Genomic DNA, 26,906 nt, shown 5'->3' on the forward strand with positions numbered 1-26,906 from the left:
AGTGTCCTTGCCCTTTCTACAAGAATCTTTCTGTTGCTTTACTAGGTCAACCACTCCTTCTCCCTTAAGGTGAATGATACATCTGGCACTTGAAAGGGAGAGCTACTCCACCCTGATATTGAGGTGAAGGTTGCCTCGCTAGTGACGTTAAGGAACCAATGAGGTAATATCCTCCCCAAAAACTGGAAAACACCTCCTCTGAGATAGTATATAAAGATGGAGTGGATTGCTGAGACGATATCTCCTTCAACAGCTCAAAAATGAAGGTAAGAAATCTTAAGAGCAATTCATACTTAAACTTATATACCTCTTGAGTAAAATATCTATAATATTTTTAAATATATAACTAAAATAATTTTTAAGTATTCTTAATAGCAAATTTTGTGAATTTTTACTTTCAGATAGCAATATTATTCTGTATATTTGCTTTTGTGTCTGCGGGAGACATTGTCTCTCCTGGAGCAGTGAGTGATAGCCAACAGTCTCAAGATGTAAGATTTTCTTTGATATATTATTATTGTTCTACTACAGAATAACTTCAAATTTTAATTTATATTAGGATACTGGTAGTTATTCCTTTGGCTACAACATTGTCGATGAATTTGGGACAAAAGGAAGGACAGAATCTGGGGATGAATATGGAAACAAGAAAGGATCATATTATTTATCAGATGCTGATGGAAGAACCAGACGAGTAGACTATGTTGCTGATGAATTAGGCTTCCGAGCATCAGTTAATACAAATGAACCAGGCACCATGGATAGTGCACCTGCTTCAGTTGCATATTATGCTGAGGGAGCACCCAATGTAGTTATAAAAACCCCAGCAAAAGTAGTTGCTCCTGCATACGCTGCTGCTCCTGCTAAAGTTATTGCACCTGCTTATGCTGCTGCTCCAGCTAAGATTATCACACCAGCTGCGCCAGCTAAAATAATTGCTCCTACTTATTCTGAAATTCCTGCTCCAAGGTATGTAACTCGTTTACATGCTGCACCAGCTTATTCCACACATATTGAACCTGCACCATTGCTGTCTCATGCTAAAGTTGTAGCTCCCACATATGCTGTGGCACCTCCTCCCCCACCACCACCACCAAGGTATGTTGCTCATGCTGCACCATTATTGACCCCCGCTAAAGTTGTAGCACCAGCTTACCATGCAGCACCTCTGTTGTCCACTACTAAAGTTGTAGCACCAGCTTACCATGCATCTTATGGAAGAGTTTTACACCATCATGCTCCTCTGCTATCTCCCGCTAAGGTAATTGCTCCAACATATACACATACTAAAGTTGTAGCACCAGCAGCGCCTTTCTTGACTGCTGGAAAAGTTGTAGCGCCAATACCCACTACCTATTCCACATCAAGCAAAACTGTAGTACACCATCCAGCACCATTGGTGAAGTATCACACTTTTTAGACTTATTTATTTTTAAAATGGGTCAATAATATCGATTATGATAAAGATTTAGATGTGTAAATGTGCCTAAAATGTTACATATTTTGTTAGTAGAATTTTCATAAACTTTCCTATATTACTTTAAATCTTTTCTTCTATATCTTAAAATTATAAAACTCAATGGTTTGGAATATCTTCAGAAATCAACTATATCTGTAGTATTCTTTTGTATTATGTATTACCGCTTTCATTGTGAATTTTTATGAAAAAAAAAATGTATAAAAAAAATTTCAGATGAAATAAAAATTTATACTTATATTTACTATATATGTTTTATTGTATTCAAATTATATTTTTTTACTGTAGAAAAATTGTCTACAATAAAATATGTGAAGCATAAAATTAACTTTTGTTATTTCTTTCTGTTAATAATCAGAAATAATATAAGAATACATATATAAAATTCTTCTACATCAAAACATATACGTTGGGCTTAAAAATTCTTTTTTAATATTTTAAATATGTACTTCCGAGTGAAAAATTTTTACAGGCGAATTATTCGAAAGTTATCTTTATAAAAAACAGTTAAACAAAACTGGAAAATGCATCGTGCATAAATTTTATCTAACTTTTTTTATGTTATAATTGTTATTAACACATGCTTAAACAACAAAATTCTTAGTTAAATATTCTAATTGTAAAAACATTCAACTGACTTATATAAACATTCCATTCTGTACACACAAGCAATAAATCAAGTTTTACATGAGCCAAAATGTGTTTCTTGTTAACAAATACTGCATTTTTAAAATGATTTACCTGCAAAAACAATTGTCCCTTCTAATTCTGAAATGAATTAATTTAACCCCTTCAAAGTTTGTAACTTGTTTACATGCTGCATCAGCCTACACCTTACATACTGAACCTGCATCACTGAAGGCTCCTATTATTGTCTAATTTAAGTTACATTGATAAAAAGCACAATTAGAAAAACAATAAGAAATATATCTAATTCACTGTACTGACACAAATATGTATTATTATATTATATTATGTATATAATATAATATAATAATATACCCTGATGTATATATATTTTAAAAAACAGTTAAAACCAGTTCCAAAGAAGCAACTAATAATAAATAATAACATAATAGCATGAAGATCTTAATTGTTCTTAAAATTATAGCTTGATTAACTGACTTTTGGGCCACCCTATATATGGAGGTGTAATTAAGTCATGCATTGTTCATAATTTAACTGTGCAGTAAGTTTTTATCATTCTTAAGAGCAAGGCTCTCGTGTTTGAGTTAACGTAAGTCAGAGATTGCTTGCGTTTAATAAAAACAATTAATGTTTTAAACTATAATCAGTATTATAAAAACATTTCTTTCAAAGAAAAAATATTTATTAATTAAAATAAAATTTAATTATGTTTATTTTATTTCTTTGGTTTTAAAGCAAAGTAATAAATAGATAGCACTGTTTTGTAAGTATCTACGACAGTTATAAAATACACTTTCAATAGATAAATTAGCATTAGAAATATAAATAACAGTAATTAACAATTTATGTCAAGTAACGAAAAAACACAATATTAAGATAAGTCATTAATATTAGTATAATTAATATATTCACAAAGGCATAAAATATTTATAGTGGATGGTTTCTTGCTTGGCGTCTTAATAATATATAAATTTTTTCTTTAATCCAGTCTTTATTATATGGTGCATAGGTATTTGTTATTCTTTGGTAGCTGTAAAATATAATAATAATAATCTAAAATTTATAAAAGTCTTATTAGCAAAGTAATAACTGCAACTTACACTAAGCAACTCAAGTCAGCTAACTGATCAATAAAATCAAAAAGTTGACTGATGTCGTAAGTTATGGAAGGCGTATTTGGATTACGGCATTTTAGATGCTCTTCAAAAATGTGACAAACACCTGAAATAAATCAAGTTTTTAAAAAGCATATATAATTTTCAATAAAAAATAATAATAATAATAATACATTTATAATTATTACTATACAATTAGTTTAATATTAAATACAACCTCTCAAAAACTGGGTAAATGCAATACAAAGCTACAAAAAGTAATTTGTTGCTTTGTATATAGTTTAATATTAATTTACAATCTTCAGAATGAACAAAAACTTGACAGCAGTTTTAAATGTAAAGTCGACATATCTGCTTATTAAAGACACCAAAGCCATTCATTAATGTACAAACATTTTCAGCCCTTATTAAGCCATATTTTTTAAATTCTATTCCCTGTTGTTCTATTTTAAGATTCAAATACATTCCGTTCTTTGATAGCTAAGGATACTGCACAAGAATTGGATTAGCAAGAGTCTAGTGTAAACAATAATGTATTTTCTTATTCCAATACACTATAGGTTGTTTAAGATTTGTTAAACCTGAGACAAAAAAATTTAATCCAGAAAGTAACAATCTATTCTCATTTTTTTAATATTTTTATCTTCTCTCCAAAATACACTTCGAATCTTAAATCCCAGTTCAGTTGACGTATATGTAATTTAATTTTTTAGTTAAACTTAAAAACATCGTAGACTAATCTTATGATTCAAGTAATTACAATTTGGACAATTTAGTTAATCTTAAAAACATCTCAATTATCTCATGATTCAGGTGAGTACATTATAACTATTTTTTGGTTGATCTCAAAACCAACTGTTACAATTTTATTATTATCCTTTTATGGATTTTATTTTACCTTAAATAAAATAAAATAAAATCTTTTTGTATAATTTAAGTGATGAACTACATAATAGAAAATATATTTTCTTGATAAATCTGTAATAGTTCAGTTTTGGAATCAACCAAAAAAATGATTATAATGAAATTACTTGAATTGCAAAATAATTGCAATGTTTTTAAGATGAACTACATTACCAAATTGTAAGATAATTGTGAAGTTTTAAGAGTAAACCAAAACATTATAATTACTTAAATCGTACAAAAATTGCAATGTGTTTAAGATCAAAAACAAAATTAAATCGTGTGTACTCCAACTGAAGAAAGACAAGGTCCAAAATGAATTTTGGAAAGAAGATACAATATTAAAAAATAGGAAGAGATTGTTGGATTCAATTCTTCTGTCTCAGGTTTAAGTCTTAAACAACCCATATTGTAGAGCAGGGGAATAAGAAAACACTGTGAAAATACTAGACTAGAAGATTGTAAACAAAAATACTTACAGTAAGTTCAAAATACTTCATATTATACATTTTCTTGGTTTACTACTAAGCTCTTCAATTAATTTATAATTCAAAATAATTAATTTTCTATACTTATAGTATATCTATCAACAGAAATGCTTACAGAATCATAGAATACTTTTAAAAAACCAATCTATTAAAGTTCTATCACTCTCTAATGCTGTCAAACTTTCAACTCATCTTCATGAACATAAACAAACAGAAGTCAATCATCTTCATATATTGTTTGATCATGTCATGAAAATAAACATAAAAGAAATGAAAGAATTACAGAACTTTTCCAAATATACACTTTCGAATCACATCTGCTTTTATCTGATATTGCAATTCAAAGATTGAACAGATGCTTTGAAATAAACCTGTTAATCAAAATATTTCAGAAGAAAAAGTGCTTTCAATAATAATAAACTGCTATATAAAATACAGCAAAATATATCCCATAAAATCTTTAGGCAGCAAGGAAATAAACCACGGTATATTTCCTTGCTGCTTAACTTGCTCCTTTGTTTAATTAATGAAAACATTTTCGGCCATTTTATATCCGAAAACATTTGCATTAATTAAACAAATGACTTATTTTCTTGTAGAAAGCTTTTTATAGTGTTCATTGTGTTGAAAGAGTGCTTTATTATATCTATTTTTTATCTTTAAAATTTAATAATTACATCGCAAATTTAGACAAAGGTAATCTTAACTGTACAAAGTGGAAAGACATTCATCACTATATTTTAAGTTTGCTATGTATTGTTAAATTTCTGTCAAATTAATAAATTTAAAACTGCTAACGATTACAAGAGAATTGTGTATATATAATTCTGCAAAACTTAAGATAACAGAGAAAATATTACAGAATATTTTTATTATTACAAAATTTTATCTTACATTCTTTATATATAAAAGAGTTTTTGAAATTTTATAATTATGGATAATCACGGCTTTTCAAATCAAACTGGAACAAAAGAACAAGCATTAAAATATTTAGAAATGATTGTAAAAGATTTAAAAATAAAATAGTTTAATAGGTAAAATTTAGAACAACAGATAAACAATATTAAGATATATACAATGAGTATAAGATAAACTTGTATTTAATACAAACAATATTATTTTTCAATAAAAAAATAGATAAAACAACTTTATTCAGTTTTATACAGCATTTTTGTCACAAGACAATTGAAGCAATGAGATCAAAAAGGAGATTTGTCAATAATTCTGGAGTATATGAGTTAAGACTATTGTGTTTTTACAGAATGAGTCAAAAGACCTTTGCACCTTTTCATTCCAAAAGTATTGAAGATATATTAATTTTGTTAATGTAGTTATGTAAAAAGTCATGCATGGAGAATGTTTTATGCGGTTTGCTTAAGTGTTCATATGCCCTTCGTGACGCACTTAAGATCACCCGAGACAAGAATACAGACACTTACTCTGAATGCTTTATTCGAGGTCCTACTTGAACCGTGTGATCTCTACTCTTATACATTAGTCAGGGCCATCTGTCATGCATGTCCCTCTCTCTGGTATTGACAGATCTTCCCGTAACAGAGAATTTGATGCGATGTAAAATAAAACGTTTTATTCCTCATAAATTTAAAGATGCAAATTATATAGTCCTAAATGTACTTATTTGAATTCAGGAAATGATTTTAGACTTATTAAACTGTATTATTTAACTTTGTCATAAAACTTTTATCTATACTCATTAGAAAGTTACAGCGTAAATGACCTTGCAAATGATGTTCAAGATTTCATAACTCTCCTTGCATTACTTCCTAAATAACTACATGAACAAAATTAATACAGTATATCTTTATTACTTTTGGAATGAAAAATGTGCAAGGAACTTTTGACTCACTATGTATATGAATCTTACACCATTTGATGATAAAAAAAGAATTGCTGGCAGAATTGGTGATACTGAAAATTAATAGTTTAGTTGAAAGAAAATAATTGTCAGATTGCTAGGTTCTAATTTTGTAGTAGTAGTTTACAATGTCATTGTGAACAGTTTCAGTAATGCAACTGAATCAACTCAAAAAAGATTCAGTCAGTGAATTATGGGGTAGTGATGATAGTGTAAACAGCAGGGCTGTGGAGTTGGAGTCGTGGAGTTGGAGTCGTGGAGTTTTGGTGTTTTAGCCGGGGTCGGAGTCGGATGGTAAGGAAAAGTCGGAGTCGGAGTCAGTAGATTTTTATGTGACTCTACAGCCCTGGCAGGGCTGTGGAGTTGGAGTCAGATTGGTAAGGAAAAGTCGGAGTCGGTAGATTTTTACATGACTCTACAGCCCTGGCAGGGCTGTGGAGTTGGAGTTGTGGAGTTTTTGGTGTTTTAGCCGGAGTCGGATGGTAAGGAAAAGTCGGAGTCGGAGTCGGTAGATTTTTACATGACTCTACAGCCCTGGCAGGGCTGTGGAGTTGGAGTCAGATTGGTAAGAAAAAGTTGGAGTCGGAGTCAGTAGATTTTTACGCAACTCCACAGCCCTGGTAAACAGGAGTAACTAAGAACAGGAGTAAATAAGTAACTCGTGGATATCTTAACATTAGTGTATCCACGAGTTTCTGATTTACTCATTCTTTTTCATTATAATTTTGTTATTGGATAGGTATAAATAACGTACTTTCAGTAATTTTCTAACTTTATATACCACTTACAGCAGAAGTAAATGTATATTTTTTAAAATTTTTAATTTATTTTAAAATATTAGTTCTAATAAAATCAAAAAAGAGGAATTTAGCAGCAGTTACTACTGTCATTTTAAAGACACAACTTTCCTAACATTCAAAATAAATAATTTACAGATAAGTTAAAATAAATGTATTTTTGCTAATAAATGAAACAAAATTTTATTTCCAATAGTAGTAACATAACTGGTCAAATTTTTTTGTTTGTATTTTTCTCTAAAATACAAAACCATGACANATACACAACTTTCCTAACATTCAAAATAAATAATTTACAGATAAGTTAAAATAAATGTATTTTTGCTAATAAATGAAACAAAATTTTATTTCCAATAGTAGTAACATAACTGGTCAAATTTTTTTGTTTGTATTTTTCTCTAAAATACAAAACCATGACAAATCCTTTTTTTTAATCTCACTGCCTCAATTCTGAAATATGTCATTTATATTATTTAAAGTAAAATTACAAATTTAACATCAATCTCTGGTTCTGAGAATAAGTAACTATGAATATAATATAAAACTTCAAGAAAGGATGTTTTTGTTTCATATGTAGAATAGGTATTCTTTATATTTCAAATTTATTTTAGAAAGTTTAATCTAAATAAGAAGTGACTCACAAATCAATTATCTGAGACATATTTTAAAAATTATTTTGAATGCAGCAAAATTGGTTTGGAACAGCACCATGTTATTATTTGTGATTCAGACACTTTATGAACAACATGCAGATGTTCCAAATATGTTTTAGGTGTTCTTAAAATTTATCATAGTTAACTGACTATTAACCACCGTACACATCATATGTCATAAGAAATCTATGTACAGATTTTGTTTATAAAAAAATATCATACCTGCAATATTTATTAATGAATTATTTCATTCTTTTTGTAATAAACTATACGAATTATATAAAATTACATGAAAATTATTGTAAAGTTTTTAATTACAAAATTTTATCTCAATTTAACAATCTTAATCATGAACAATTATTTATTGTGACATCGTCACAATGCCAGGCTGCAATTTTTCGTCACAATGTTCTCAATTCTTTTAGTGGTGACTTGCCCCTGTACATCATACTTTTCCTTTAACAATAGAGTCATACCAGTCATCTATCTAACACCTTTCAGGGAAAAAATTTTTGAATTGAAATAACATGGCTTCTGGTTTGCATTAAAAGTTCACATATAGTTAATCAGGGCCTCCTACCCCTAAGGTTTCTACATCTGGTTTCGCCTTTCATCCACCTAACTCCTTTCTCGAGATTAAGGAAAGACAGACAGTAAAAATTTATAGGTCTACAATTTTTTCAAATTATTAAAAAATATTAAATTGTTATTAGGCTAATTGTGAAATATCTTATTAGTAAAATTTTCATTTATGTATCATTTCTTTTAAAATGATAATACTTACAAATTTCATTAGAAAAGCTGCTGTAAACTGTATTACTTTCAAAATATTTTATGGACTATTTTCAATTCATATTTGATAATAATGTATTAGGACGGTTACAAGTATTCTGCTTTTAGTTAAACCACAAACTAACTAAAATATACTTATTGTTTTTAAAGTGTTTTATAGAAATATGAGAAAATATAGACAAAATAGTATACTAGAGGTTTTTATCTAAGAATTCATCTTCAGGAACACAAATAAAAGTGAGAATATAACCCAATTAAAATGGAAGCATAAAATCAAAAGGTAACAGTAAATTCATTTTACAATATTTTTATTTTAAAATATTGTAAAATGAATGATGTTTTACAAATTATGTTTTCTGGTGATTAGATTTGTTTGCTTGTGACTCAGAAAGCTATGTTGATATTGAGTGTCATACAAGAGAGTTTCAACAGTAATTGATTCCCAAACCCACCAGCGCTAACACTTACAAAAAATACAGGCCGATCTTCCTTCTCCCAACTCTGGGAAAAGTGTTAGATGGTCTAATGATTAATAGGATCACATGGCATCTATGCAAGCGTAAAGCCCTGCGTCAGAATCACTTTGGCTTCTCTAAAAACAAATGTATAGTAGATGTCATCAATCAGGTTTTTGACTACATCCACTAAGCTAAACAAAACAATCAGCATACCGCAATTATCACTATTGACTTTAGAGGCACTTCGATCAAGCCTGGTGGACTTCTATCATGCACACATTACATGCTCATCACTGTCCTCAAAATCTTTACAAACTTCTTCAGTCCTATCTTAGTGACAGGAGTGCAGGTGTTTACACAATACAAAATAACATAGTCATACCCATCACACATGGCTGTATCAGGGATCCAGGTCTGGTCCTGGTCTCTGGAACATAGCCTATAACTCTATTCTGCACTTAAACAATACCCTGCCTCATACAGGTCTATGCAGACAACACAATTATCCTAGCTTCATGCAGGAACAGTGAATGCTTACAGGACATATGCAACAACATTCTCAATAACATTCACCAATGGAGTATTAAGCATAGGTAACACATTAACACAGAAAAATGTAAAAGCATAAAAGATGGTAGGAATGCACCACTCATCAGTAAGCTTACCCGCCGAATAGGTGCTCACAGAATAAAGTAAATGACAAAAATTAAATATTTAGGTGTTATTCTTGACAAAAAACTTAACTTCACACCCCACATCAAATACATCATGGACAAAGCTAAAAAGACGGCCAATGCTCTTGTTACTATTGCTAGGAACATGAGGCCTTGGCTCTAATGCTACTAAGCTTATTTACAAGTGTGCAATTCAGCCAGCACTCCTCTATGCTGTACAGGTCTGGGGTCACGTGGCCATCAAAGTCCATAACCGTTAAAATACTGTTATCTGCTCAAAGAATTGCAGCTCTCTGCATTTGTAAGGCTTATAGGACTGTATCCACTAGTGCTCTTTTGGTAATGTCAAGATTGACCCCTATCAACTTAAAAATTAAACGTATTATTTGGCAGAAAAATCTCATCACCTTACTCTGGCAAGATTATAGTGACTCTGATGTCGACAAATTGATTAGAGTAGATGAGATTTCCCCCAGTCTGACTTTGATCAATGATATCAAAAATTCAGCATCAACAAAAATACCCTACCGACTTATGATTATTACCCCTCCCATCAGCTTGCCCCTGACGTTTACTTTGAAGATCCAGGTGATCATCCCATGTTTGGCATTTACACTGATGGTTCTAAGATGAGTGATGATGTAGGTGTTGCTTTTGTAATTTACTCCTTCTTAGGCCATGATCTTCACAACACTTGTTTCTGTCTAGGTAGGTACTGCTCACTAGCACAGGTGGAAACTTTAGCTATTTATATGAGCTTAATTCACATCACGCATAGGAAGGACAAAAGACACTACTTACATTATCGCATTTATTCTGACAGTAGAGTAGCTTTACAGAGGATTGCGAAGTCTGATAGCCACTTAAACCTTGCCCATCTCATACATCACATTCTCAGACACTTAGACAACATTAGAATAGATTTTCAATGGGTCCCGGATCATGCAGGGGTTCTCGGCAACGAGACTGTCGACTGTCTTGCCAAACAAGTTGCAAAGTCTTCAGTCACTAGTACTTTCAGTTACATTATTATCTTGTACATCAACAATCACGTCAAGAAGCAAATCTTCATTCTCTGGCAAGACAGCTGGGACCATGACACCACTCGTAGGCTCACTTACATTTTCATCCCCAAGGTGACACTACTGCAATTCTTTGCCACTTTTATCCTAGTTATACCCTCACTCAGATACTTACAGGACACAGCAACTAAAGCAATACTTACATAGGTTTAACCTTGGAGACAATCCACAATGCAATTGTGGTATTCGGGAGTACCAAACACCACTTCATTTAGTTTTTCACTGCAATAGTTACAATCACATTAGGGATAGTTTAAATTAATGAGAGCTTCTATTCTTGAAGGGTACAACTGGCCTTGCAACCCAAACCAACTCATTCACACATGTACAATGTTCCATCATCTACTCGCATTCATATCCCTTAGTGGGGCTCTTGAGAACACTCACTCCGGGGGCATGGAAGGCATTAGCTTTCCCTTGCTTTGTTTCAACTGTCAGTATATAGCTGCCTTTCAACTTTGTATTTTAATTCTTATTTTGTGTCTTCTTTTTCAGTCTAAATTTTGTTAGTCCTAGTTGTAAGTTAGATTAGGAACTCTTAGCTTGGTTTCTGTCTGGATGTTCATTTGTCTCTGTCAATCTGTTTGTCTCATCTAGTTTGTTATTCTGTTCATTCGCTTTTCGCACTGTCTGTCTAGCTGTTAAATAGTATTAAGATTCGCGATCACATTCTGTTTTGTTAGTATTAAGTAGATATAAGTCTTCCTACCAACAGCCACTTGGCAGTAACTTCTACACTTAGCTATTCATGGTGGCACTCAGTTATTGGTGTTTGCTACACTGAGGTTTTCTTTTAGACCCTTTGGGGGACTACGGTCTTGCAGCCTAAAAACTGCAAAGCAACATCAAACATACAGGATACTGTAGCCATATGTATGCCATTCAGAGGGATCCTACCTTTCTCTACTGTCTATCTCCTCTCCCTCCTTCTTCCGCTCCCCTTTCACTTACCCTCTTTTCTGCTGGCTAAACACTTCATGTACATCCAATGTCTTTCTTGTATGTATGTATTTAAGAGCCATAGGCTATAACGAGGCAGTGTTGGGCTGTAGTGCCTGGCACACATTTCAGTGGGAAGAAATGATGTTTCTTTGTTTCTGATCAGTTCATTCACCTGTTACATCATTGCCTGCTTACAGGATTCTGTGGGTGCATTTAGGAATGTGTCAGTCTCAGCTACCAAAGTACCTAATTCCTACCAAATTATTTGACATTTAATTAGTAATTATTAGCAACAGTATAGTCTGATCTAATCTAGCAATCATTCAGCTTTAAAATAAAAATAATAATAAAGTTAATAAAATTTTGGATCCTGGAAATATTCTGCATCTCTGTTATATGGTTGCACTTGAGTTAATTTTAGTTTTGGTAAATTATTAAACATTTCTGGCAAACATTAAAATCATGTAAAAAATTTAATTATTATATTATTGTCTATTTTCTGTCTAATGTATGATTTTAATGTTTTTAATAACATGTTATGCATTGTAACATATTCACTGTTAAACATTAAAATTTCTTACTTTAATAAGAGATTTCATAATTTGTCTTTTCAGTTTTCTGAAATTTCCCTATATAACATGCAATTCTGTCATTCAACTTTCAGATATTTGACTTTTGTACACATTTTAGAAACATATCAAGGCAGCTCCACACATTGAGTATTTGCCAATTGCCAAATAATTGCCTATTCATCCCCTTTTATTTGGCACAATATACGAACAAGGAGTGAGAAAAGGCAAATACTAAATATTAGTCACAAGTAAATTAATCAGCCACATTACTCAGTATTGGCTCAGTGCTCAGCCAAATGTGTGGAGCTGTCTTTATGTCTGAAAGTTGAATATCTGTACTAACCAGTACTAGAAAATTTTAATTTCTGTTGTATTCTTTGATCTTAAACACTGTTTTGTTTGTATTTTTATTTTATTTTACTACTTGACACTGCATCATGATTTATAATAATTTTGTTTAAAAAAATAATATTAATTTATAAACATAAACATCTTAAACCCAATAGTTATATATTAAAACCAAATAATTGCCAGATTATATTGGGTTATATAACTACTACTATTATTAATTAAATGCTAAGTAAATTTGGCACTAAAGACAAGCATTAGGTACCATCTCTTGCTAAATTTAATACTTATAATTAAATTAATATTTTAATAATTCATAACACATCTACCCTGGCATGGCATATATATGCCAGGTAGATAGAATAGCCAGCTGATGGCCATAGCAGGAGTTACAGGCCATCGGAAATGAATCATCTCCAGCCAATGCCATAAGTAACCAAGTATGTTATATCCAAATTAATAAGTTCTGGAAGTGAGAATCAGACAAAAGTCTGGATAGCCTAACTGGAAATGCAACTGCAGGATAAGTGAAATTATGAGTTTAAGTCCTCCTTCAGGCCAATTCTTTTCTTCCAGAATCTTATAAATTATTAAAATATTGATTTAATTATAATTATTAAATTTAGCAAGAGATGTTACCTAATGCCTGTCTCTAGTGCCAAATTACTTAGCATTTAATTAATAATAGTAGTAGTAATATAGCACGATATAATCCAGTAATCGTTTAGCTGTAATTTATAAATGTTGACTTCATGAATGTTGGTATAAAAACTGGAATAAATGAAATTGTGTATAAAACTGAAATGAATTTTATAGTTAGAATTACATTACCTTTTATATTAAAACTATAATCATACAAGCTGTTAATTTTTTTTAAGTACAATATATAATAAAAGAAAGTTTTCAAGTCAAATGATTTTATAATATTATTTAATTAGATATAAAGAATATATTTAAACATACCTTCCATACATTGATTGACAGATTCGTAATCTGAATAAGTCCTGGTTTCAGGTTTTCCAGGTTGAATCAATAATATTGTATGTGACTAAAACAAACATTTAAAAAAATTAAATAAATACATTCTAATAAATACTTAAATAACTATAAAGCTAAAAATATAAATCTTTCATGTAAATTTAAACATTTACAAGTACAGCATATACTCGGTTAATGTCATTGATAGGTTCTTGAAACTGACATTAAGCAAAAACAAATATAATGACACTAATTTACCATAGACTAATTGATATAAGCAAGACATAATTTGGTTAATATTATTCTAATTGGATCATGTTTGCAGCCTCCAGCATTTCTTTTCCACCTCATAAAATCAATTTTATTGTCTACAAAGAAAACTTGACAATGATAATTGAAAATGGCTCTTCGCCAACATCACATTCCTGGGAAACTTATCAGTTGGGTGCAATTGCTCTACTGCAGTCCAACGAGCCGTGTTTGTGGCATTGCTGGGTCCTCAAAACCATTCCACATCTCCATTAGTGTTCATCAGGGCTCCACTCTCTCTCCCAACTTCTTTTCATCATTGTCACAGATGCCATAATATGAGACATCCAGCGACATGTACCATATAGATTACTGTATGCTAATGATATGCTCCTCACTTCCACTGACAGAATCGACCTGCAGCAGCTTGTCCAGATGTGGTGTAATCACCTTGCACAACATGGCCTCCAACTGAACCTGACAAAGACAAAGTATTTGACAACAGAATCAACTGAGCAAGGCACAATCATTGTCAATGGCATCAGCCTTCCCTGGGCTGAGCACACTAAATATCTTGGGTCTGTGATCTCCGTTGACGGTGACTTGTGCCATGAGGCAGTCACACGCATCAATGCTACCTGGCTGAAGAGGTGGTCAATTACAAGTGTGCTGTGCGACTGATGCATCAAAGACCGACTCAAGTCAAAGATTTATCGAACCGTCATCCAGCCTGTCACACTGTACAGAGCCTGATGCTGTAGGTCACCAACCACCAACTTGCTACAATGGAACCAGGATGCTGCTTTGGATGAGTGGCATTACCAGACTCAACCGAGTACCCAATGTTGACATCAGAGCCCAGTATGGCATTGCTGAGATCAGTGAGAAAGCACGTGAGTGTCGCCTGCGCCTCTATGGCCCTGCACTCTGCACTGACACTGATTCCATCATCCACATGGGCCTACATTTGGAGGTACCTGGGTCTCGCCCAAGAGGCCGCCCAAGGCAGCATTGGCTGGACATGCTACACCATGACCTGTGGGCTGCGGCCACGGGCCTACATCCTGACCAGGCCCATGATCGGGCCAAATAGCAAATCAAAACAAAATCCAGGTGTGCCAACCCCATTGCCAAGTGGGACTAAGGCTAAAGAGAAGAAAATAATTGTAAGGAAAGATACAAATGTACTTGTGTCTTTCCTTAACAAAGTTATAACAAAACATTATTAAATGAAATGATGTTAAGTGGACTTGTACTATATAAGGAGTAAGAAATAAACAAAAAGTACATGACTTTTTATCAAACACACAACATATTTCACACAACACAAAAAAATGTGATGTATATAATATCTGAGTCATCAATACATAGTAAAATCGAAAAGTTTCCACCTGATCCCTTTTAAGCAATAGATGGTACAGTATTTGCAATTGACTGATTAGTTGATCTGTTAATAAATTCAAATAAATATTTTGTTTAAATCATTAATTATTTACTGTGATATTATCAACTCAATGTGCATATTTGAAGTAATTTTGAAAATGTTTTAAATTTAGTATTGTGATTAAATTTTTAACAAAAATTAAAGAGTTCCTGAATGCTGTTTATAGAGACTTTTCTTCTTCATATTCCACTGTAAAAGAATAAGTAAAACAATTCAATTAGAAAGTAAGTTCATTGAAGGAAAACAATATCAAGGAATGCCTACTGATGCAGATATTGAAGACAACATCAAAATTGTGTATCAAATGTAATAATCAGTTCATGCCGACTTTTTCAATATCAAAGGTTACACTTGCGTGTTGTGGCGTTACGAACGGTGTCTGTTCAACAAGTTGTTCAAAAGTTTCAAAATATAAAATTGTTGTATTCGATTTACACCTGAAGACGGTAACAGTAAGTTATCAAAAGTGCTTGTGAACTTATCCAAACTCTGAACAGACACCGTTCGTAACGCCACAACACGTAAGTGTAACCTTAGATATCAAAATTGTGATAAGACAAGCTGTTAAAGATCAAGGAATTAACAACAAGGTGTGCTGTATCAAAAACCACAGCGAATCCAATACAAATATTTCAGTATGAATAAGGAAGGTCAGTGTAAGATAAATGCCAAAATTTATTTCTTCAGTTCAAAAAGAATAGAAAGTAAGATGTTACTTGGCGTGAATAACATACTAGTTTATATTATATCAAGTAAGATGTTGCAGACCTCTTTATGAAGACCAAGAAAAAAAATTATTGAATCAATTGTTATTAGATATAAAACTATGGTTCTTTATCTCATGGCCATTTATCAAAAAGAGAATTGATGGTATGTTGTCATCGTGGTTCTCCAAAGAAAACAAAGGTGACATGATCTCAAAAAAAAATTATGTTGTGATATTTTGGGTTTCTGATGGGATTGTTCTGAGTGATTTCAAAGAACAAAATACTATTGTAAGTGGAAAATATTATGCTTCTTTAATGCATCAATTGAGAGATGCAATTAAAGAAAAATGGCAAGGAAAACTGTCTCACAAAACAATGCAACACACAATATTGTGAAAGGCTGCTATTCAAAAATGAAGCTTCAAAAAACAAAAATATCCTCCTTACAGCCCTGATCTGGTCCCAAGTGACAACAATAATTAACAGAATGATCAAGAAACGATACAGCAAGCAATATATAAAGTACTGGTACATATGAGTTAAAGGAGAACTAGAAGGATCATCTCATCACACAGATTCTAATTGCTTAACTTGTAAGTATAACAACCATTACAATAGATTTACTCTTATTAAATGCACTTCTACTTGTTCACTTGAAACTTGGAAAATTCTACTTGGAAAAAAATGCCAACTTGGGGAACACAGATATAGGGACCTGCCAATATAACTAATTTTGTTTGACAAAGTAAAAAATAACATTCATTTTATTATGTAAAAATTACAATGGCAAATAATAGAATTATGCAAAGTACTTGGAGCAACTTCAATAAGCAAGACCAGACCAAGTCAAATACTTCTCTTATTATAGTAGTTTTCAACTGGGATGCCATAACTTCAAAAATATCATGAAATATAATACCGAGTAGTGGTATAACATTTTGTATGTATATTACTAAAAAAAAGCCCATTATCCATTATCAGGTCAAACAAATAATGGCTAAGGGCCGATCCCTGATTTAAACCAACATTAACGAAGAACCCTTCTGTAGTGCCCACACTATTCTTAACTTGGGTCTCTGCTCCCTCGTACATTTCCTTGACGAATGTTCCAGAAAAAATGTTTCAGAATGTATGCAAAGAATGTTCCAGAATGTTTCTCTGGAACATTCTTTTCCCTCAAACATCTCCATACCTCTTGCCTTGGTATCCTTAAAGAGGGTACTTAAGAGAAAAGAAGCCCTTGATAGGGAGAAATGAAAGAAACATATTAGAGAAGGAAACACTGACCCCATATAAACATGGGAAAAGGCAAGGATAAAGAAATTAGTTGCCCCAATAATATAGAAATAACTAATCCACACAATAAGACTGTTTTTTTTTTTAACTTTTTGCCAATAGTGGCATTTGAACTTGATAATTTTGTCTTGCTGCACACCTACTTATTTTTATCATATGCCTTTTCTAGATCTATGAACACCATGTGCAAATCTTCCTGCATTTCCCTTTTCCTTGCCATGAGCTGTTTTAGAGCAAAGATAGCATCAGTTGTACTCTTTCTGGCATAAAGCCAAACTGTTCCTTTCCAATCTCAGATTCCTGCCTAATCCTTCTTTCTACAATTTTCTCCCAAATCTTTATAGTATGGGACAATAACTTTATACCTGTAATGTAATAAGTTTGCACTTCACGCCGACGTATACTATTATTAGAACACTTACGTGCAGTGGCGTTACAGGAGTGGAATTCCTGATCCGGAAATTTTTCAACTTATAGAGAGAGGTTTCTCCACTAGCACTTTCAGTAGTGTAAAACTACCATCATCAGGCGGTACATAGAATTCGACAGTTCAAGCTTTCCGAGCGATGTTCCGACGGTTTTTTGAAAAATTCTCAATATCGAATATTTCGAACGATATTTCCGACGGTTCGGCTGATTATGGTTTTCGAATATTATTTAAAAGTTCTTACGTCATAGCGCGAAGAAATGATGATAAATAAATATTAACATTAGAAATGTCTGTTAATGAACATAGTTCGTTCAAGCATGCGCACCAACGCAAAATAAGCATATAAGCAACGAAGGAGTATTTTTATCTTGGGTTGAGTTGTTTGAACGCTGTTATCCAAATTTGTGGGAGCTCGAGAGTTGGGGAGTTGCATGGTATAGTAGTAGAAATAAAGAGTGTCTCCCAAATAAATAGCTCCTTTGGTTCGTTGCAGCGTTTTAGTAATTTTGTTTCATTCCATAGAGGCTGATAGTTATGGTCGAGTACTCTCTTTGCTAATTCCGTGACTGGCCTATTATTTTTGATGTCTTCTTGATGTTCATGGATTTGTGAACTTAATTTTCTAGCGGTAGCTCCTATATAATTAATCTCTTCACCAGTTAGTGTGTGCTTTAGCAGGATTTGGTAGATTGGATTTTTCATTCAACTGGTACTTATCCCTATCGTTACATAGTAGTCTTCTTAGATTTGGTTGCGGTGTAATTGGTAGAACATAGCCAATACTTCTAAAAATATGTGCAATTTTTAAGGAGATAGGGCCTAAGTAAGGTATCGGGGGGTGCGCTATTTTTAAGTCTTCCTTATTGGATAGGAAAGATTGTGGAAATAACCTGTTTTTTACATGATTTTTTAGAAAAACGAATTTTGAATGTGAGTAACCTGCTTTTAACATGGTAGATTGAATAATGGATAATTCATTTTCAACTAGCACCTGAGTAGAAGGGAGGAGGTACGCTCTCCATATTAGAGAAGATATAGCTGAGTTTTTGTAATGTGGTGGTTGGTAAGCGGCAGCTGAAATGATTTGTGGAGCTATTATTATTTCGATGATGGACGGAAAATATAAGCTCCGGAGATGTACTTATATCTAAGTCTAGGAAAGATATTCTATTATTTTCTTGCTCTTCGACAGTAAAATTAATTGTAGGATAAATAGAAGCTAATATTTGAGTAAATTGAAGCAAATCCTCATTGGAACTATCCCACACAATTAGCACATCATCAACGTACCGTAGATACATGAGAGGATATTGGATTGTTAAAGGAGCATTAAAAACCCGATGTTCTATATTTCTCATGACCAGTTCGGCTAGAATAGGAGATAATGGGGAGCCCATTGGTACGCCTTGTGTTTGTTTATATACACTACTGAAAGTGCTAGCAGAAAAACCTCTCTCTAAAAGTTGAAAAATTTCCGGATCGGGAATTCCACTCCTGTAACGCCACTGCACGTAAGTGTTCTAATAATTTATACCTGTAATTTGCACAATTCTGTACATCTCCTTTACCTTTAAAGATTAGCACCAGAATGCTCTTCCTTCATTCATCTGGAATCTTCTTCTACTGCCGAAATTTCTTCATAAGGTCCCAGAGGATATCAATTCCCTCCTTACCCAAACCATTCCAAGCCTCAATCGAAATCCAATCAGTGACTACTGCTTTCCCCATCTTCATTTTCCTGAGCACACTTTCCACTTCTTCTCTGCTAATATCTTTCACCACTCCTTCATTTGCCTCTCCATTCTCGTATAAAGTTCTGGGGTTTTCTTCATTCAATAGATTCCTAAAATATTCTTTCCATCTTTCCTTGACCCCATGGACATAGCCAGGAAGGGGTATGGATGGGCACGGCCCCCCAGTTAACCTGGTGCCCTCCCCAGAAAATTACAGCCGAAAAAGTGTTGAGCCGATTTGCAAAAAGAAATAAAAAGCTGAAGCTAATTTAATTGAGTGTAGTGTACTCACTGAAACTCTAGATCAGGCACAGCCAACATACAGCCCATAATTAGTCTCTGAATATTGGATATTGGACTTAACTTCAAATAATTACTCGAATGGATCTGCAATAATTCCTTATAGCCTTAGAATGTGAAGTTATAGGAAAGCTGAGAAATTCGGAGCCCTAAAGATAAAAAAAAAAAAAGCGGTCAATGGCTTTCTGTGTGCAATGTGAAAAGTGTATCTGTAATCTCTATGTACAGTTTAGTTCTCTCTAGGGCCACCTCTGGTTCGGAACGTGAAAAAAATTTCCTTTCCAATTTGGCCTGGAGGAAAAAACTGTTGGCAGTATGATTAAAGGAAGTTTCATATTTTGTGTGTGTTAAATTATTGTCAATTCTTATGGCAATTTCATTTTAATGAACAATAATTTGAAATAATTCAATTTTGTGTCAGGTTGGCCTCTACTAGGCCCCCCCATAACAAAACTCTGGCTACACCAATGCTTGACCCTTTTGTAATCCTGTAATACCACTCCTTTATCATCTTTAATCGGTTTAATAGAAGTAAAATCTTTTGATGCCTTATCTCTTGCTTTGGCAATTTCATCAACTGCCTTTCACCACCTTTCCTTTCAAAAACTTTATAAGCCTCTTCAAAAGCCTTTGCTTTTGCAATAGCCACCACCTTTTTAGTCATTTTATTTGCCAAATGGTAAGTTTCTTTATCTTCAGGCCTTCCCATCAAATCCCACCTTTTCTTTGCCTCTTTCTTTTGTTTAACTGCAGCTTGTACCTCAGCATTAAACCACCAAAGTTCCTTTCCTTCTGGCAATCTCTTCCCTGAAGTTTTCCCCAAAACCTCTTCTACAACTTTCAAGATACAATTACTTATTCAGCAACACCATTTTTGCACATCATCCGGAAACTGGATTTCTTTTAACACTTTTACCTTAAACTCTTTCCTTAATTCCTCCTCTTTCAAACTCCACCATTTGATCCTTTGTTCAATCTGGTTAACACAATTCTTACAATGGCCCATAAAAAAGTTGCAATCCACCAAGAGGATGCTATGTTGTGCAGCAACACCTTACTGTTTCTCACTTCTCTCAGCTATCTCCTGCAGCACAAGAAAAAATCAATCTGGCTGCATCTACCTCCATTCATGTATGTAACCAGTTGGTTCGCTTTCTTCTCAAAGTATGTGTTAACTAGCGCAACATCAAAAGCCATAGCATGATCAACTAGTCTTTCTCCCTCTCCATTCTTTTCTCCCACACTCCACCTCCCAAGAACTCTTCTTTCTGCATTCTTCCTCTTCCTAACATGACCATTTAAATCACCCCCACAGATTAATCTCTTGTTCATAGGAACACACATTATAACTTGGTCAAAATCTGTCCAAAAGTTTGTCTTTTCTTCTTCTCCACTACCTGACTGAGGAGCATACACACACATAATCGTAATGAAAATTCCACCAACATCCAACTTAACGCTCATAATTCTATCACACCTTCATTTAACCTCACAGACATTGTCTTTTAGAACTTTATCAATTACGATACCAACTCCATTCCTTCTTCCCTTATTCACTCCACTCACAAACAGCTTGTATCCTTCACCAAGTTCTTTAGCTTTATTTCCTTTCCATCTTGTCTCTTGCAGGCACAAAATGTTCACTCTCCTTCTTTGCATAAGATCAACCAACTCTCTACTCTTCTCATTCAATGTTTAAAGTACCTATTCTTATACTTGTCTTCTTTCTGTTCTCTTTCTAGACTAACTGCTTTATCCAAACCTGTCTTGGTTTGGTAGCTCCAGCTCATTTGACATTGTTTTCAGGAGACGTAACTGCGCATTGCTTTGAGGGGATGTCCTAACACAGTATAGCTTACTTCCATGTAGTTTTGGCATAGGTTTTATGGCCAGATGCCCTTCCTAATGCCAACCCTGTTTGTTCTAAGGTTAAATGTATGTATATATATATATATATATACTAGCTGCAAGATCCCGCTTCACTGGGTTTTTATTTGTATGTAATAGTATAGTTTTTTATATATATATAAAAGACTGTTTTTCTAAGTAATCTAGAATCTAGCTGCAAAAACCCGCTTCGCTGGGCAAAAAGTAACGATAGTGAAGATTAAGATAATTACATTATAGCTAATCTTACCCGTTTTCACAAAATGCAAGAATTAGGTCCCCCGTTTCCAGACTAATTAGAGAATTTTTACGTTTAGTCAAACGAACTATTTTCAACGTTTCTGGAACGTTTACAATCGTTCTATAATCGAACCAATATTCGAATTTTATGTTTGAATTTAATTTGAACAAATTTGAACAAAACATTCGAATTAGAAAGCCACTTTCAACCATTTTCAGCCTCATATCTCCCGCACCCTTATAGCTATCGAGACGCAACCACCCCTATGCACGAATGGAGACTTGGGGCTACCACCACATACAAACACCATTCACATGCGATGTGTAGTTTTGGCGAAAAAGTGAGATATAGGGACATACATGTCCATTTTTATATATATATATAGATATATATATATATATTTTTTTTGCTCTAATATTCAAACCACAGCAGTTATCAAACAGAGTTCGAATTTGAATAGAACGAAGGAATAGAATTATTGGGGCAACTAATGACATATTTAAATTATTGATAATTAATAATATAAAAGTTTTGTGCTTTATCAATTGGAGCATCAGTGTACTATATTCAGCACACTCCTAATACAGATGGTATTATTTTTACAAAAAAAAAAAAATGCAAATGTCATTTTAAAATTTTTTTTTTTTTTCCAAAAACAAATTAAAAGAGTAATTTTTCCATCCATGAATGCAAGTATACAAATTAAAAATATTAAAACCAAGGAAACTCTGCCTACAGAAAAAATTAATTGCTCTTTACAATTATTTCCTAACTAGTACAAATGAAGCTTAAAGCAATATCTTTAATAGCTTAAATTCCTTACAATTATGCTGTACTTTGCCTCTTATTTCAAATTTTTCACATAAGTTTGTTCCTAATTGAGGAAAAACAAGGTTAAATTTGGTATATAAGTCTGTCTTATGACATAAACATGCAATTAATCATTGAATGTTATATTTATAATGATTAAACTAAATATCAATGGGAGGAAAAAAGACTGTTGTTAGAGTAAGTAAAAAAAAAAAAGCACAATGCATGTAGAGAAAACAAACAAGTATAGGAAGAGCAACAATATAATATTAAATAATATAGCAATACAAACAGGAAACAATCATTTTCCATTCTCTAGAAATAAAAACTATAAGACGAAATGAAAACTAAACAAATAAAATAAAAACAATAGTTCCAGAGATGTGAGAAAACAGTCTAGTGAACACCCATATTTATAGCTAGACTCTAAGAGCCAACCTTCATGGTCTGCTCTCCATTCAGTCTAGTTCCAAGTCTCTCTCTTTTTTCTTCCACTTCTCTACCCAAGCAGCCCACTTCTCTACCTCTTTTTTCTTCCACTTCTCTACCTTTCCTTAATATGTTTGTCATCTTCTCTATGTTCCTTTTTATTGCAGTTGGTTACATTCCAAGAAAGGCCACTAATAATTATTGTGAGGACAGTAATATACTACTAAAATAAAGTTGCAAACTCTTACAATATTCCTCATCTTAGTTCTCTCCCATTTTTTATATATCAATCATTTCAATTGATATTATTAGACACTAAAATTCATCCCATATCTAGAAAAGCTGATAAATTTTCAGTAATTCCTTCCTTTCTATATAATGATTTTTGGAGAACTACTTATAGACTGTCAAGTTTAGTTTATGTTAATTCTCTAGTGAATAAGATCTAAGCAATAGACTCTTGAATGCATGTAATTGAATAAGTTATTGTAGAGTCTTAATAAAGTCAACAATAATATTTACAGCAATTATCTTATTTACCACTTAATTACTCTACATCTAATATGACATCATTCCCAGCAAGAGCCATACTGCCGTATTGCCATTCATGAGCGTTGGGAATGTATAGGTATGGCTCCTGCTGGGAATGATGCCAAATTATGATCTGCATGGTAGTATGGCATCTTGACATGTCAGCGACAACAAATATACTTAAAATTATCTATATTGAATCTTTCTCTATTTAATTTTTTCAAGTTTCTTACTCATTTAAGGCTCTGTAGCATTCTGTTCTATGTATTTGCTAATTATTTCACTGTATATATTTCGTATTTTGTGGGTTTTGGTACAGCTATATCTATAATATATGTGATTTTGTTTTGTATGTCAATGAATATGATGTCTGATCTGTTGTGAATTCTTTTGCCTGTGACCAATGGTCAATTGCAGTTACAACAATCAAAGAGGATATGAACAAGAGAATACAAAAAAGTTGTGCATCAATCACACCTACAATGTTAACACGATGACAGAAGAAATTACTTAATGAGACTAAATAAAGGCGTAAATATAAACTGATGCTATTTGAATAAAGAAAAATTGATTTTTTCAAATTAATTTCTGTATTAATTTGTTAACTGTTACTTCTACTTCACCTGGTGCTTTTTATTTATAGAAAATATAATTTAAGAAAAATCCCCAGATTAAGTTGCTGCATTTTTAGTGGTGAATGTAATTATGAAACTAAAAATAGAATAAAAAAGGCTAAAGCTTCTTTTGCACAAATATCCTCATTATTAAAGAGATAGAAACGTATGCAAAAAATTGAAACTAAAAATACTTAAAATAATGATTTGCAGTGTGGCTACATACAGATGAGTCATGAATAAGCCAAGAGACAGTTAATAGGTTAAATTCCTTTGAGATGTGGCGTCTTAGAAGAATGGAAAGAATTAGTCGGATAGATAGGATAACCAATAAGGAGATTACGAGATTTGGAATGGAAAGAAACCTGACGATCAGCATCCATAGAAGAAAAACAGCGTATGCTGGGCATATAATAAGAGGAACCGAGTTCAAGGAATGGTGGACAGACAAAGAAAGGGAAGACCTAGGCTAACATGGCAAGACATGATCAAAAACTGGACTGGCTCAAGCTTGAGAAAAGCTTACAACCATGAAGAGTGGAGAACAACTGTCCATCAACTGCAAACATCTGTAAAGAGGATGCCACATGAATGAATGAATTAATTGTTATTACAGTAATGAGTTTATTTGGGGACAATTGCCCTTTTAGCTCATAGGATAAAGCGCCACTACTTCTAACATACTGAGAGGCTTTGTGGTCCATAAGCTTAGACCACGTGACAACTTATGGTAATTTCATGCTCAAAATAAACATAATTCGCAATAATTTCACGTGCACTTTCATAATTTAAAGTTAAATTAAGCATCTCTTCAGAATCTAATTTAAAATGTTTGATTTTTTTTTATTTAATTAAACAGTCAATGATAAATGTGAAACTTAATTAATTATACATTTCACATAAAATGACGTATGCTTAATTCATGCGATAAATAACACTTGAAAACTTCTTAATAATTACCATTATCAAGTGCAAATATGGCAAGAAATTAGATTTTTTCAAAATCTATATAAACGTCAAACAATCTCTACCGTCTGCTCCATTTTGAAGTACCGCACTAAATAATTCGTATCGATAACAAATTGACTCGATTCAATTTTATTACTTAAATATTTTGCTTAATAATTAATAATTTATAAATTTTTAAGTAATCATTTAAAGAAAAATTTCTTTAAAATTTTTAATATTCGTTATCGTTTGGCAAAAAAAACTATTAAGTAAACCGCCTGGTTATTGGTCAATTCCGAGAAATATACGTAACGTATCAGTAACGGGAAGTATTATTGGTTACTATGTACCACGTGACCGTTATTTATCGAGGCAGACGAGAGTTTTTTTTTTTTTTTACTTAGGGAAGCATGCTGTGTAGACGTGGAATTGTGTATTGCACAGAAAGAGTTTAATATTATTTTTTTCTTTTAAGAATACGTATATACATTATACTAAGAAGATGAACGAGATCGTTGTGTTGTTATTGTTATGTTTGGCCATGTTATTAGGTTGTTATTTTGCTGGTGTGATACCTTTGATAGTTACTCTATCAGCTGTAAGTAGATCAATAAGTTTGACTTTAAACTTTTAAATATTAAATCTGTTATGAATTATTAAAGCAAGATATGATTGAAATTACAAATTATAATCATTTTTAAAATGTAAATCTGATTATCTTTCTTATTTCTTCTTTTATGCATTAGCAACAGGTTAGATTGAAAATGTGATAATGCTTACAACAGTCTAATTTTAATCTATTGAGATTGCTTTTATGTAAACATACAAAATATTTTTTTCATAATGTCTTTATATGATTTCACTAAACTTGGCTCTCATTCTACTGCTGAGAAAAATGTACAGGATCGTGCCTTTAATGTGTTTTCCTGTAATGGAATGAAAGAATACATTTACCATTAATTTGGCATTTTATCTTCCAGCTGTTATATAATGGAGGGATAGTACGGTCATCGTTCGAATAAATGTCCTACGAGATCTTTACGTTATTTGGACTGGGGATTTCGAAACGTCAAGAAATACAAAAAGTTGGGGGTTTTTTGTATGTACGGGGCATGTTTTTTCACCCATTTTGAAGCTTAACTCCTTTTGTCAAAAATTTCTGCTATTTTGCAAGCATTTGGCTTGGTTTGGTGAAGTTATGGCAATGCAACACTTGGGTAATCTGCCTAGGGGGAATGCCTTCCGGGAGGTCTTTATAAGGGTAACTGGCCCCCATTTGGGTATTACAGACGTGGAGGAAACTCGGAAAACTCCACATGGCCAGGTGTGAACCCATGACCAAACTCCCAGTGTTTGGGGAACGGAACCACTTCTATTTTGCACGGAAGTTTGTGTATTAAGAGGAAATGTTTATAGCAGTTTTTAAGAAAATCAAATCTGTTTAGAAGATGTGGCCCCCGCTTCCTTAATATTTTTCAAACCAG

The 26,906-nt window shown here is 32.7% G+C and overlaps 3 protein-coding genes across 3 annotated transcripts in view; 2 read left to right on the top strand and 1 right to left on the bottom strand.

The window, feature by feature from the left end:
• The first annotated feature begins 260 nt into the window (after positions 1-260).
• LOC111631201 (calphotin-like) lies at positions 261-1,420 on the top strand. Its single transcript, XM_023375406.1, has 2 exons — positions 261-266; positions 560-1,420. The coding sequence occupies exons 1-2, from the start codon at positions 261-263 to the stop codon at positions 1,418-1,420; spliced, it is 867 nt and encodes a 288-aa protein (XP_023231174.1).
• A 380-nt stretch (positions 1,421-1,800) lies between these two features.
• Positions 1,801-25,524, bottom strand: LOC111631210 (enhancer of rudimentary homolog). The gene is made up of 4 exons (XM_023375414.1): positions 25,435-25,524; positions 13,789-13,873; positions 3,226-3,346; positions 1,801-3,155 (listed from the first exon to the last, which is right to left on the bottom strand). The coding sequence occupies exons 1-4, from the start codon at positions 25,435-25,437 to the stop codon at positions 3,053-3,055; spliced, it is 312 nt and encodes a 103-aa protein (XP_023231182.1). The 5' UTR covers positions 25,438-25,524; the 3' UTR covers positions 1,801-3,052.
• Positions 25,525-25,805: 281 nt separating this feature from the next.
• LOC111631199 (zinc transporter ZIP9-B-like) overlaps positions 25,806-26,906 on the top strand; it is a 47,418-nt gene continuing 46,317 nt past the window's right edge. Inside the window, exon 1 of the mRNA XM_023375404.1 lies at positions 25,806-26,020. Within this exon, the coding sequence (XP_023231172.1) occupies positions 25,925-26,020 (96 nt within the window). The 5' untranslated portion in view covers positions 25,806-25,924. The remainder of the gene's footprint in view (positions 26,021-26,906) is intronic.

Source organism: Centruroides sculpturatus, unplaced genomic scaffold (genome assembly GCF_000671375.1).
Source record: "Centruroides sculpturatus isolate CEXI.00-Female unplaced genomic scaffold, Cexi_2.0 scaffold602, whole genome shotgun sequence".
Classification (NCBI taxonomy): domain Eukaryota; kingdom Metazoa; phylum Arthropoda; class Arachnida; order Scorpiones; family Buthidae; genus Centruroides; species Centruroides sculpturatus.

Coding starts and splice junctions, on each gene's coding strand:
- LOC111631210 (XM_023375414.1), bottom strand. Junction 3,347..13,788: donor TGTCAATCAATGTATGGAAG/GTATGTTTAAAT, acceptor GATTTATTTCAG/GTGTTTGTCACATTTTTGAA. Junction 3,156..3,225: donor GCTGACTTGAGTTGCTTAGT/GTAAGTTGCAGT, acceptor TATATTTTACAG/CTACCAAAGAATAACAAATA.